General features: G+C 41.8%; 2 protein-coding genes across 2 annotated transcripts in view; one reads left to right on the plus strand and one right to left on the minus strand.

Moving 5' to 3' along the window:
* Positions 1-5,891, minus strand: part of RPA1 (replication protein A1) — a 53,463-nt gene extending 47,572 nt beyond the window's left edge. Inside the window, exon 1 of the mRNA XM_029212053.1 lies at positions 5,728-5,891. Within this exon, the coding sequence (XP_029067886.1) occupies positions 5,728-5,760 (33 nt within the window). The 5' untranslated portion in view covers positions 5,761-5,891. The remainder of the gene's footprint in view (positions 1-5,727) is intronic.
* A 113-nt stretch (positions 5,892-6,004) lies between these two features.
* SMYD4 (SET and MYND domain containing 4) overlaps positions 6,005-12,837 on the plus strand; it is a 42,905-nt gene continuing 36,072 nt past the window's right edge. The window contains exons 1-2 of the mRNA XM_029212329.1: positions 6,005-6,325; positions 7,187-7,332. Coding sequence (XP_029068162.1) covers positions 7,199-7,332 — 134 coding nt within the window. The 5' untranslated portion in view covers positions 6,005-6,325; positions 7,187-7,198. The remainder of the gene's footprint in view (positions 6,326-7,186; positions 7,333-12,837) is intronic.

Here is a 12,837-nt window from a genome sequence, read left to right on the forward strand (position 1 = left end):
AAATCAACTGTATTTTTATATACTGCCAATTAACAACTGGAAAATGAAATTTTTAAAAATACCATTTTAATACCATTAAAAAAACCTAAGTCTAACAATACATATGCAAGATTTGCATACTGAAAACTACAAAACCCTGAAAGAAATTAAAGAAAACCTAAGTAAATGAGAGATATAGCATGTCCATGGTTTGAAAGGTTCAATGTCTGTAAGAAGTCAACTGATCCCAAATTGATCTATAAATGTAATGTACTATCAATCAAAATCCCATCAGGCTTTATTAGAAATTGACAGGCTGATTCTAAAATATATATGAAAATATACAGAACCTAGATTCAGTAAAACAATTTTGAAAAAGAATGAAGCTGGAGAATTTATACTACCCAATTTCAAGACTTACTATATAACTACAGTTATGAAGACAATGTGGTACTGGTGTAAGTACTGACTTATAGAGCAATGGCAGAATAGGCATTCTAGATATAGACCCGCATATATATAAATTTTATCAAAGGTGACAACACAATTCAATGGAACATTATAGTCTTTATAACAAATGGGGCTGAAACAACTGAATATCTGCAATGGAAGGAATGATCTATACACCATACATAAAAAGGTAAACTTGAAATGGACTACAGACCTGAATATAAACTAAAACTATAAAACTTCTAGAAGAAAACACAGGACAAAAGACTTGTAACCTTGAGGGAGACAAAGATTTTTGTGGACAGAAAAATACAATTCAGAAAAGGAAAAACAAAACAAAAAAAACCCAACTGAACATGAAAATTTAAAACTGCTCTTTTAAAAAAACACCACTGAGGGGCTTCCCTGGTGGCGCAGTGGTTGAGAGTCCGCCTGCCGATGCAGGGGATACAGGTTCATGCCCCGGTCTGGGAAGATCCCACATGCTGCGGAGCGGCTAGGCCCGTGAGCCATGGACGCTGAGCCTGTGCGTCCGGAGCCTGTTGCTCCGCAACGGGAGAGGCCACAACAGTGAGAGGCCCGCATACCGCAAAAAAAAAAAAAAAAAATACACCATTGAGTTTCCCTGGTGGCCTGGTGGTTAAGAATCTGCCTGCCAATGCAGGGGACACGGGTTAGAGCCCTGGTCCCGGAAGATCCCACATGCCGCAGAGCAACTAAGCCCGTGCACCACAATTACTGAGCCTGTACTCTAGAGCCTGTGAGCCACAACTACTGAGCCCATGTGCCACAACTGCTGAAGCCTGCACGCCTAGAGCCTGTGCTCTGCAACAAGAGAAGCCACTGTGATGAGAAGCCCGCACACCACAACGAAGAGTAGCCCCCGCTCGCCGCAGCTAGAGAAAGCCTGTGTGCAGCAACGAAGACCCAACGCAGCTGAAAATAAATAAATAAAAGTTATTAAAAAAAAAAAAAAAAAACCAGCATTAAAAGAATGAAAATCCTCAGATTGGGAGAAAATATATATAATGCTTTTATCTAACAAAAGACGTGTCCTGATTAAATAAAGAATTCTTACAACTAACTAATAAGAACACGTCCCAATTTTTTAAACAGGCAAAAGATATGAACATACACTTCACAAAAGAAGGAATACAAACAGCCAATAAGCACATGAAAAGATGCTCAAGATCATTAGTCATCAGCAAAACACAAATTAAAATCACAGTGAGATACCACTCCACATTCACTAGAATAGGTAAACCTAAACAGACTGACAAAACTTAGTGTTCGTGAGGAAATGGAGCAAACAGAATTCTCATAAACACTTTGGAAATAGTTTAGCAATTTCTTATAAAAGTTAAATGTTCAGTTATCACACGACCCAGCAACTGCACTCCCCAATATTTATCTCAGAGGAATTAAAATATATTTCTATAAGAAGACTTGTACATAAAAGTTCATAACATCTTCATTCATAATAGCCAAAAAGGAAAATCACCCAAATGTTCAACAGGTAAATAAACAATTGTGTTTATTCATACCATGGAACACTACTGGGCAATCAAAAGGTGCGAACTACTGAAACAACATGGATAAATCTCAAAAATCATTTTGCTGAAAGAAAGAAGCCAGACACAAAGGGTACATATTATTTGATTCCATTTATATGAAGTTTTAGAACAGTCAAAACTAACCTATAGTGATAGAAACCAGAACCCAAAACAGTGGTTGCCTAGGGTAGGGGCAGGGGATGGGAAAGGAGCAGATTGGGGTGGTGTATACATTTGTCAAAACTCATCAAACTGCATATAGTTTGATGCATTACTACATATAGTTTGATGTATTACAGACTGATATAGTTTGTAAACAATACGTATTATAGTTTTTGTTATACGTAAATCAAATTGAACTTCAGTAAAGGTGTTTTTTTTTTTTTTAAAGGAACAGAACTGGGGGAAGGGACAGGTCAGTAATTTCATCAAGCACCTTTCTGTTTTATTTGATTCTAAAACCAAATACGTGTAGTACCTTATCATTCTTTTTAATTTATTTGTGTCATCATAAATAGTGAATATAAGACTTACTCTTCTGGGACATATAGCATGATATATACACTTAAGACAGAACTGACTTAAATTTTCCAAATTAACATTGCTAATAAAAATACAAAGCAACAGTGGTGATCATTTTGTAATGTACAGAAATATCAAATTACTATGTTGTGCACCAAGTACTTACACAGTATTGTAAGCCAATTATACTTCAAAAACAAACAAACAAATGAACAAACTTATAGAAAAAAGAGATCAGATTTGTGGTTACCAGAGGCAGGAAGTAGAGGGAGGAGGAACCGGACAAACGTGGTCAAAAGGTACAAATTTCCAGTTATAAGATAAATAAGTACCAGGGATGTAACATACAACATGATTAATATAATTAACAATGCTATATATGAAATATAATTAACAATGTTATATATGAAAGTTATTAAGAGAGTAAATCCTAAGAGTTCTCATCACAAGGAAAAAAATACTTTTTTCTTTTTATTTTGTATCTATATGAGGTGATGGACATTCACTAAATTTACTGTGGTAATTGTTTCATGATGTATGTAAGTCAAATCATTATGCTGTACACCTTAAACTTATACAGTGTTGTATGTCAATTATATCTCAATAAAACTGGAAGGAATAAAATACAAAACAACAGAATGGAATGGTTCAGAGCACATGTTCAAATCCTCACCTCATGCACAAATTATTTAACTTCTCTGGACTTCAATTACTTCATCTGTAAGATGGGGTTAATGATAAAAATCTACTTTACAGGATTACTGTAACTACTGACTATAATAAAGTATCTGGCACATTGGAAAAGATCAAAAGTATTCATTCCCTTCCCCTTTCTTTGTATTACCTAATTACTCAAGATACAAATGCTATTAGTTCTATTTACCACAATGGTTCCACGCAAAATCTCTTATTTTATGTTCGCTCTTGCCGAAAATGCACTATTTGTGTGTTAGTGCTTACCCTTTGGGGTCTATGCCTTTTGAACTAAAATGATATTACCTGCTTTAGCTGATAAACAAACTTGACAAAGGTACTCTACACTCCATCACCACAAACACACACACAAATTTTCCTTATCATTTATGAACAAAACCTAAGTAATACTTCACCTAACACTGGAAATATGTTTCCTAAATTTTGAATATGGCAAAAACTAACTCATCAATTTTTTTTTTTTTTTTTTTTTGTGGTACGCGGGCTTCTCACTGTTGTGGCCTCTCCCGTCGCGGAGCACAGGCTCCGGACGCGCAGGCTCAGCAGCCATGGCTCACAGGCCCAGCCGCTCCACGGCACGTGGGATCTTCCCAGACCGGGGCACGAACCCATGTCCCCTGCATCGGTAGGCTGACTCTCAACCACTGCGCCACCAGGAAAGCCCCATCAAATTATTTGAAAAATACCAGTCACTTTCCTTGAAAGTGAAGAACAATTCCTAATTTGTCTTAAAGGTGCAAGGTAGCAGCTATAAAGTAAACAAGGACTACAATTTGCAATCACTTCTCGGGGTTATTTCTAATTTATTAAAATATTCACTCAACTCTGCCAACTGTTCTTCCCCATCCATCTCTGTCCCTTTCTTTTCCCTGCCTCACGCGCCATTAGCAAACATTTATTGGGCACCTAAAACTTGCCAGCAGTCCTTCCGGTACTGGGGAGACTATGTTGAGCAAAAAACCAGACATAATTTCAGGCCTCAAAGAATTTACAATCCAGTGGAGGGAGACAGAAGGTAACTGATATGAATCAAATAAACAACATATAAATGTAAGATCACATCTGTGATTATTAATAATAGGTAACATATAATGACATTTATTATGCATCAGGCATGGACTGAGCACTTTAATAGCTCATTTAATCGTCCCACTAACCTTAGGCAATAGGTACTAGGTATGATTAACCTCATTTGACAGAAGAGGAAAGGCAGAGTTTAATATCGTGAACAAACAGGAATTAGGGGCTGAAAATAAAGGGATTTAGCCTAGCAAGGGGAGTCAAGGAAGGCTTCTCTGAGGAAGTAACTGAGCAGAGACTTGAAGGTTACGTTAGTCAGCAAGGGGAGAATGAAGAACCACCCAGGCAGTAGGCACAGGTTAAAGAATGTTCAAAGCCCCTGTGGAAGGCAGGAGTATGAAATATACCCGGATTTAAATTAAAAAAAAAAAAAAAAGGAAAGGCTGGAAAGGAGGAAAGAACTGGTGGGAATATGCTATGATGGGAATGGCAAGAGGAGAGTTATGCTGGGTAGAAGTGAGAAGGCCAGGCAGAAACAATGGTGTCAGTGTGGATGGAGAGAAGTAGATGCATTTAAGAGATATATGTGGAGGTAAAACACACCAGACTTGGGGAGGGACTGGACATCCAGGGTGACGGAATGTGTAGCAAGAATGATTCCACAATTTCTGGCTGTTATAACTTAATGAATAATGGTGCCATTCATCCAGACAGGGAACGGTAGAGGCGCAAATCTAGAAAGATAATGGATTTGCTTTGGGACATGTTGAATTTTAAATGTTTTTGAGATATCAAGTACGCATCTGATAGAGGTTTGTCTTTCAGAGTAAAGGTGGCTCCGGACACAGAAATTTGTGAGCAATTGACATACAGATGGTAATTTGTCTCGTGAGAAGAGTCAACAAAAATTTACAGAGAGATCTCCAAATAAGACGGGGAAAGACAAGCCAAGCTGAGCCACAGAAACCGAAAGAAGAGGGTGTTACCAAAAGAAAGCGATGATCAATAGTCAAACGCTGCTGAAAACTCGGGTAAATGTAACTCTCAAAAGTGTCTGTTGGATTTAACGACCTGGAGGCACTGCTGACTTTAGCTAGGGTTACTTCTATAGTGATCAGGGGAGTGACTGATTGGAGTCTGTTGAAGGGCTAATGGGAGGCGAGAAAAAGAAAGAACTGAAAACTGACAACTCTAGGAAAGTTAGGCTGCGGATGGGGGAAGGGGAGGAGAAAGAGTGGCTGCGGGAGAGAGATGGGCGAAAATCAACAGTTTATTTTGTTTCATTTCCTTAAGCAGGAAAAACATGCGCGTGCTTAAAAGACGATGGGAAAAATGCTTTGAGGAGTGATGATTCTAGGGAGTCACCCGGCGGTTCCTCCCCGGCCCCCGCTGTCTCCTCCTCCCGTGTTCTCTCCCCCTTCTCCACCCCGCACAGCCCCAAGGCCCACAGCCACCCCGGCCCGCGCCCGGCTCGCAGGCGTCTCCTCACCGCAATGGCCCCCTCGCTCAGGTGGCCCACCATGGTTCCGCCGCAACAACTTCAGCGCTCCGACACCCCTGCAGCCCTGGCTCTACTCCAGGGAACCCGCGCGCTCCAAAGCGATTGGCCGGAGGACCTGCCTGCACCGCGACGACCTGCCGACGTGCGCAGGGCACGGGGGCGGGTTTAGGAGCCGAGCAGCCACCTCATTGGCCGAGGCACGGCGGGTGGCCCACGTGACTCACCGGAGCCCAGGTCCGGGGCCTAGTCGCTGGATTGCGGGGCCTGGGGGAGGGGCGCGGAACCGCGGAGCGCGCGAAGCGTGATGCGCGAAGCGTGACGCGGACGCAGCGAAGGTCGCAGACGCAGCGAAGGTCGCAGAGTGAAGGAGTTCCGGCAGCTTTCTGAGCTGACTCTCGGAAACGTACCCAACTCGGCCTTTGGTGGGCAGACACTGATTGGTAGCCCAGAGGAGTGGTAGAGCTGTTGCCCTAGTAACTCTGCTACTAGATGTAGTCAAAGCATTGACTTGCTTCCTTCAGCAACCCAGAGCTGAGCTCCCGCAGGTTCCAGACCCTGAGCTTGGCACAGTGGGGAATCTCTCAAGGTAAATAAGACCTGGTCCCTACCCTCAGAGGAGAGCACAGTCTGTCGAGGGAATTTCTGCTGTGAGGAGCACTAACTCAAGGTAGACATGGTTTGGGCCCCAGGAGAGACAAAGTGTGCTATCCCAGGTGGAAAAATCAGGGAAGGCTTCCCAGAGGAGGTACCATTTGAACTGGGTCTTGAAGAATGTTGGGAAATTTGCCAGGTGGACTCCAAGTGAGGGTAGGGCCAATGAATAGTCTTTGTAAAACCTAGGGAGATGAGTAACCTGGCAAGCTGGGGATAGCTTTGAGTAGCTAGATAGTAGGGTACAGAGGAAGAAGTGAGACTTGAGCATTAGAAAGTAAGCCAAGAGTCAAATAATGAAGAGTTTGTACTGGGCTTCCCTAAATGCTAGGAGGAGCATTGATGAATTTAAGGTGGAGTACTGACATCTGTCTCAGTGTGGAAGATGGACTGAATTTGGAATGGGGAAGTGGGGGGGTCTGAGGGCATGGAGACTAGTTATGACACTCCAGAAAGAATGCCAGACAGGAAATGGTGCGGGCTTGAACTAAAGGAGTGACCTGGGGATTGAAAAGAAAATACTGAACTGGGTAAGAGTTCTGATTCATCATTGTATAACCAGTACCTAGTATGATGCCTGGAACAACGTAAGCTTTCAATAAATATTTCTGAATGAAGGGATGTTGAGTGAATTGGGGTGAGAAACAATACATGCTTCCTCAGCATGTAAAGAAGTATAGGAAGAGACTGCAAGAATTGATTTTGTTGCTTCATGCATGCTTGAATGAAATCTTGACTTTCTAGAATTGTGCATTTGTAGAAATCCGAATTCCTTATTTTCTTATTCATTTTTTAGATTTAAAGTAGCATGGATCTGCCCGTGGATGAGTGGAAATCATACGTACTTCAGAAGTGGTCTTTGCTCCCCAAGTCCATTCAGGTTACAATTTCTACAGCAGAGACTTTAAGAGATATCTTTCTTCACTCATCTTCGCTTCTTCAGTAAGTGAATGGAAGCTTTAACCAGGGAAATTTTGATGTGGAAAACGTTGTCTTTTGTGATTTGCTCTCAAATTACATCTTTTTTTAAAATATAAATTTATTTATTTATTTTCTTCGTTGGGTATTGCGTTGGGTCTTCGTTGCTGCACCCAGGATTTCTTTAGTTGCGTCGAGTGGGGGTTACTCTTCCTTGCAGTGCGCGGGCTTCTCATTGCAGTGGCTTCTCCTGTTGTGGGGCACGGGCTCTAGGCGCGCAGGCTTCAGTAGTTGCCTCACACGGGCTCATTAGTTGTGGCACACGGGCTCTAGAGCGCAGGCTCAGTAGTTGTGGCACACAGGCTTAGTTGCTCCGTGGCACGTGGGATCTTCCGGACTAGGGCTCGAACCCGTGTCCCCTGTGTTGGCATGTGGATTCTTAAGTACTATGCCACCAGGGAAGCCCATCAAATTATATCTCTTTTTGATGGAAGAGTTACATTTAGATTTTTATATTTTGGGGCATTCAACAGTTCTTGCTGTTTCCACAGTTCTTTCTAACCTACTATTATACAACAGGTAGGGATGCTATTTAGCTTTTTCGGTGTCAATATTATGTTTCAGTAATCAGTGCCTTGCTCTCGTCACTAGGCTGTGCACCTTGCAGTATCCCAAAGGATATAGTGGACATTTACTAGCTGCACATAGAAATTCATACATGCTCATATTTGGAAAGAGCCATAGAGGTCATACAGTCTAACCCCAGTAGTTTTCAAACACTCTTGACTACACTCTTCAATAAGAAATATATTTTACATCACAACCTAGTTCGTATACTAGTTTTTTATATGGATATAAAAAACTGAAACGGGACTTCCCTGGTGGTCCGGTGGTTAAGACTCTGCTTCCACCGCCGGGTGCACGGCATCCATCCCTGGTTGGGGAACCAAGATCCTGCATGCTGCGGCGTGGCCAAAAAAATAAAAAATAAGTAAATAAAAAACTGAAGCAGGAGTTTCCCAAACTTCGTTCAGTGAATTTTTATTGAACATCTATTTTGTGCCAGCCACTGTGCTAAGTGCTTAGTAAACAAAAAATACATCATTTTAAAAAAATAGACAAAGATCCTTACCTTTGAGGAGCTTAATTCTAGGAAGGAGGGACAGACAATAAACATAAATAAGTTAAAATATATAGTATGTTAAAGGTGAGAAATACAGTAGAAAAAAAGGAAAAATTGAACAGGGTAGGGGAAATAGGCAGTGCCAGGAGCGAGAGTACAGATTGTATTATTAAGTAGTATAATCAGATATGCCTCATTGAAAGAGTGAAAGTGGAGCAAAGTCTTGGAGATACAGGAGTTAACTAAGTAGATATCTGAGAGAAGAGCATTCCAGGCAGAGATCCTAAGGTGGGAGCGTGTCTGGCATGTTTAAGCAACAGCAAGTTGGATGAACAGCTAGTGGTGGATGAACAGAGTAAGCCAGAGGTAGAGTGGTAGGAAATACCATCAGAGAGGTAATGGGACATACATGGGAGTTGGGGAAGAGCAGGTGGCACAAATCGAGTTGACCCTTTCTTAGTGCCTTACCTTTTTACCCTGAGTAGGAAGTTATTGCAGGGTGTAATAGGCAGAATTCTAAAGATGCTCCCCCTGCCCCCACGCCAGCATTCTGGTCCCCTGGTTACTCAATCCTGGTCCCCTGGTTACTCAATCTAACATTAACCTAAGCACTGCTGGGAAGGGATTTGGCTGATGTAATGAAAGTCCCAAGCCCCCTGACTTTGAGATATAATTACTGGGTGGGTGTAACCCAATCAGACCAGACCTTTAAAAGCAGAGAGTTCTTCCCAGCTGGTAGTAGAAAGGGAAATCAGAGAGATTCAAAGCATGAGGTTTGAATGCGATTTGGCTGACTTTGAAGATGGAGCTACATGACACATGACAAGGAATGCAGGAAGCTTCTAGAAACTGAGAGTGCTTCCTGGCTAACAGCCAGCAAGGAAATGGGGACCTCAGACCTATAATTGCAAGGAACTGGCTTCTGTCGGTTCTAAACTCAACATCCTGGATGAGTTTAGATATAGATTCTTTCCCAGATCCTCTCTATAAGAGGTCACCTTGATTTCAGCCTTGTGAGACCCTAAGCAGAGAGCCCAGGTAAGCCCACCTGGACTTCTGATCTACAGAACTGAGGATAATAAATGGGTATTGTTTTAACCTGCTGAATGTGTGGTAGTTGTCACACAACAATAGAAAACTAATTCACAAGGTTTTGAGATAAGAGTGATACGATCTGATTATATTTTAAACAGATGTCAGCAAACAACAACCCACAGGGTAAATCCATCCCACTGCCTGTTTTTGTGTGGCCATCAGCTAAGAATGGTTTTTACAGATAAATATTTGTAGTCGATTTGATGATCGGGAACATTGGCTTTGAACTCCAGTTTAGCAAAATGGTATCCATTTTTAAAAAAATGTTTTCATTCTTCTCATGAGTAGACCTGTGTTACAAAAAAATTGTACTCAATTATTATACCTTGAATTTTGTCAGTAAATGATTTTTACAAGCGTGTTTTTTCTTTTGTTATATAAGCACCTGTGTAATAGCCTCGATTTTACCTCTTGGCCCAAGCAGGCTAAATATTTACTCTCTGGTTTTCTAGAGAAAGTTTGCTGATCCTTGTGTTTTTTTGTTTTTTATTTTTTGTTTTTTTGTGGTACGTGGGCCTCTCACTGTTGTGGCCTCTCCCGTTGCGGAGCACAGGCTCTGGACGCGCAGGCTCAGTGGCCATGGCTCAGGGCCCAGCCGCTCCACGACATGTGGGATCTTCCCAGACCGGGGCACGAACCTGTGTCCCCTGCATCGGCAGGCGGACTCTCAACCACTGCGCCACCAGGGAAGCCCCCCAATCCGTGTTTTAAAGGATTGCTCTGACCACTGTGTTGAGTATAGCAGGAGTTAGAGTGGAAATAAAGAGAATTGTTGGAAGGCTGTTGCTTTAATCCAGGTGAGAGAGGAGATGATGGTAATTTGGGCCAGGGTGGTTGTAGTGGGGATGATGAGAAGTGGTTGGATTCTGATGGTGTTCTTAATAGCATTTCCTGACAGATGGGATATGGTATGTTAGAGAATGAGAGAAGTAAAAAGTGACTCCTGGGATGTAGACCTACAGGGCCAAAGGTAGGTGGATGAAATTACCATCACCTGGGAAAGCTGCAGGTGGAGGTGTCTTGGGAAGGAAGTTTAGGGGTTCATATTTCAGTTGGAAATGTCTAGTAGACATTCAAGTGGAGATGTCTTAATGAGCATGGAGTTTATGAGGCTTGGGCTAGAGATACAAATTTGGGAATTACATGGCATTTTGAGCCATGAGACTGGAAAATTTCACCAAGGAAGAAAGTGTAGATGCTTACTGCACGTGATACACTTCTTGATATTTTCCCTTCTATTGATCTCATTTTTAAAGTACTAATCAGGACCCTCTAAACTGATTTCGTGACCTGCTGAGTCATGACCTGCAGTTTGAAAAATAATGTTAAAACTCTATGGGATTTGTGGATTCCCTTTAAAAAATTTCCAAAAATGATGGAGAACTGCTGATGAAAACTCTGATTGATAGAATTTTCCCAAGATAAATTGATATAGCTTACTAACAGCAAAAAGGAGTATCAGTAAGAATCCAAATTTGAAGTTTTGGAGCACTGAAAGGAATATAAATCAAAGAAGAGGATTTGTCTGATTGTTTAATGTTGGAGTTCCTCAAGACTCCAGCCTAGGCTCTCTTTCCTAGTCACTCTCTATTCTCAACCAGTTCAGCCTCATTCACACCCATGACATCAATTACCTCCTATATGCCGATTACCCTTAAAATTATATCTCCAGCCCTCATTTCTTCTCTGAGACACAAATGTCTAAATCCAGATGACTACTTAAAGCCTCAAAGATACTTAAAATTCAACATATCCAAAACCAAACTCACAGTCTTGTCTTCGAAATTAGGTTACCTTCCAGTGGTGTCTGTCTTAATGAACTGCACTGCCTTTTTTCAGTTCCTAAAACTAGAAACCTGTGAACCATTTAATATATATATATAGATATATGTATGTATGTATGTATATATATATGTATATTATTTATTTATTTATTTTTGGCTGCGTTGGGTCTTCATTGCGTGCAGGCTTTCTCTAGTTACAGCAAGTGGGGGCTACTCCTTATTGCGGTGCATGGGTTTCTTATTGAGGTGGCTCCTCTTGTTGCAGAACATGGGCTCTAGGTGCATGGGCTTCAGTAGTTGTGGCTCGCGGGCTCTAGAACGCAGGCTCAGTAGTTGTGGTGCACAAACTTAGTTGCTCCGCGGCATGTGGGATCTTCCCGGACCAGGGCTTGAACTCATGTCCCCTGCATTGGCAGGCAGATTCTTAACCACTGCGCCACCAGGGAAGTCCCCCATTTTATATTTTAAAATAACTCATGATCATTCCCCCTTTTTACTTCAGATCATCATGATCCCTTAGTGAATTACACCACCATCCATCCAGTTGCTACCCAGAAACCTAGGAGTCATGCCTGATTTTTCCTTCTTCCTTATACTCCGTATTAAATCCATTGCCAAATTTTGTCCATTGTAGGACTGTGAATGCTGAATTTCTTTCAGATTTAGCAAATAGGACTTCTGCTTCTGGATAGGATATAATAGGTCACAACACGCAGTACTTTTGAAACTAAAAAATACTGATACGACAATAATCATATTTTTAAAGACACCAGAGAGTAACAAGGACCAGATGGACTAAAATTTCAGAGAGGGAAGACTCCTTCCTAGGCGTTCGCTAGCCATGGTCTTTCCTGGGGGTAATTGAAGGCTGAGGATCAGGCTGGCCCCAAGCACAGGGACTGTTCTGGGGGAAACTGAAACCAGCAGACCTTTTGGCAGTCATTTGGGGCTGATATAATGGATTGGAAACTACAAGATGGCCAAACTCAAGGCCCAAATTTAAAGTCCGTTTGCCTCATGGGACATTTACTGAGTTCTCAGGAAGTGCAGGAGGCCTACCAAAAAGGCAGAATAAAATCTCCCGCAATCTTGCAATGCTGAGGAGCAAAATCCCACTGGTGGAAAGGGGCCTGCAACAAACACACATACAATCTTCCTATCAAGACATTTGCTGGATTTTGAACCTCTGGTATGATAAGTTAAAAATCCTAGCTCAAAACATCCTGAGACCAAAACTTTCAGGCATGAGAAGACAGAGACCTCCAGTCTCTCAACCAAAAGCTCAGGAGGTCCACACCCAAGAATAGGAAGAAACCAGAGGTGTACTGAGTTTTAATAAAACTGTAGACCAATGCTGATCAAATTCAGCTCTTGGTAAAGGTAGGCCAGCCCCTCATCCTATCTGCCTAGCATGGGAAAGGGGGCACTTTCATGGTGGAAGGTGTCGTCTTGCTTCATTATGTCTTCCATACATAATGTATCAGGAACACAAAATTACTAAACTGCGGAGGGACATTAAAATGACCC

The sequence above is a fragment of the Monodon monoceros genome, unplaced genomic scaffold, assembly GCF_005190385.1.
Source record: "Monodon monoceros isolate NGI ecotype Baffin Bay Population unplaced genomic scaffold, NGI_Narwhal_1 Super_Scaffold_9, whole genome shotgun sequence".
Taxonomy (NCBI): domain Eukaryota; kingdom Metazoa; phylum Chordata; class Mammalia; order Artiodactyla; family Monodontidae; genus Monodon; species Monodon monoceros.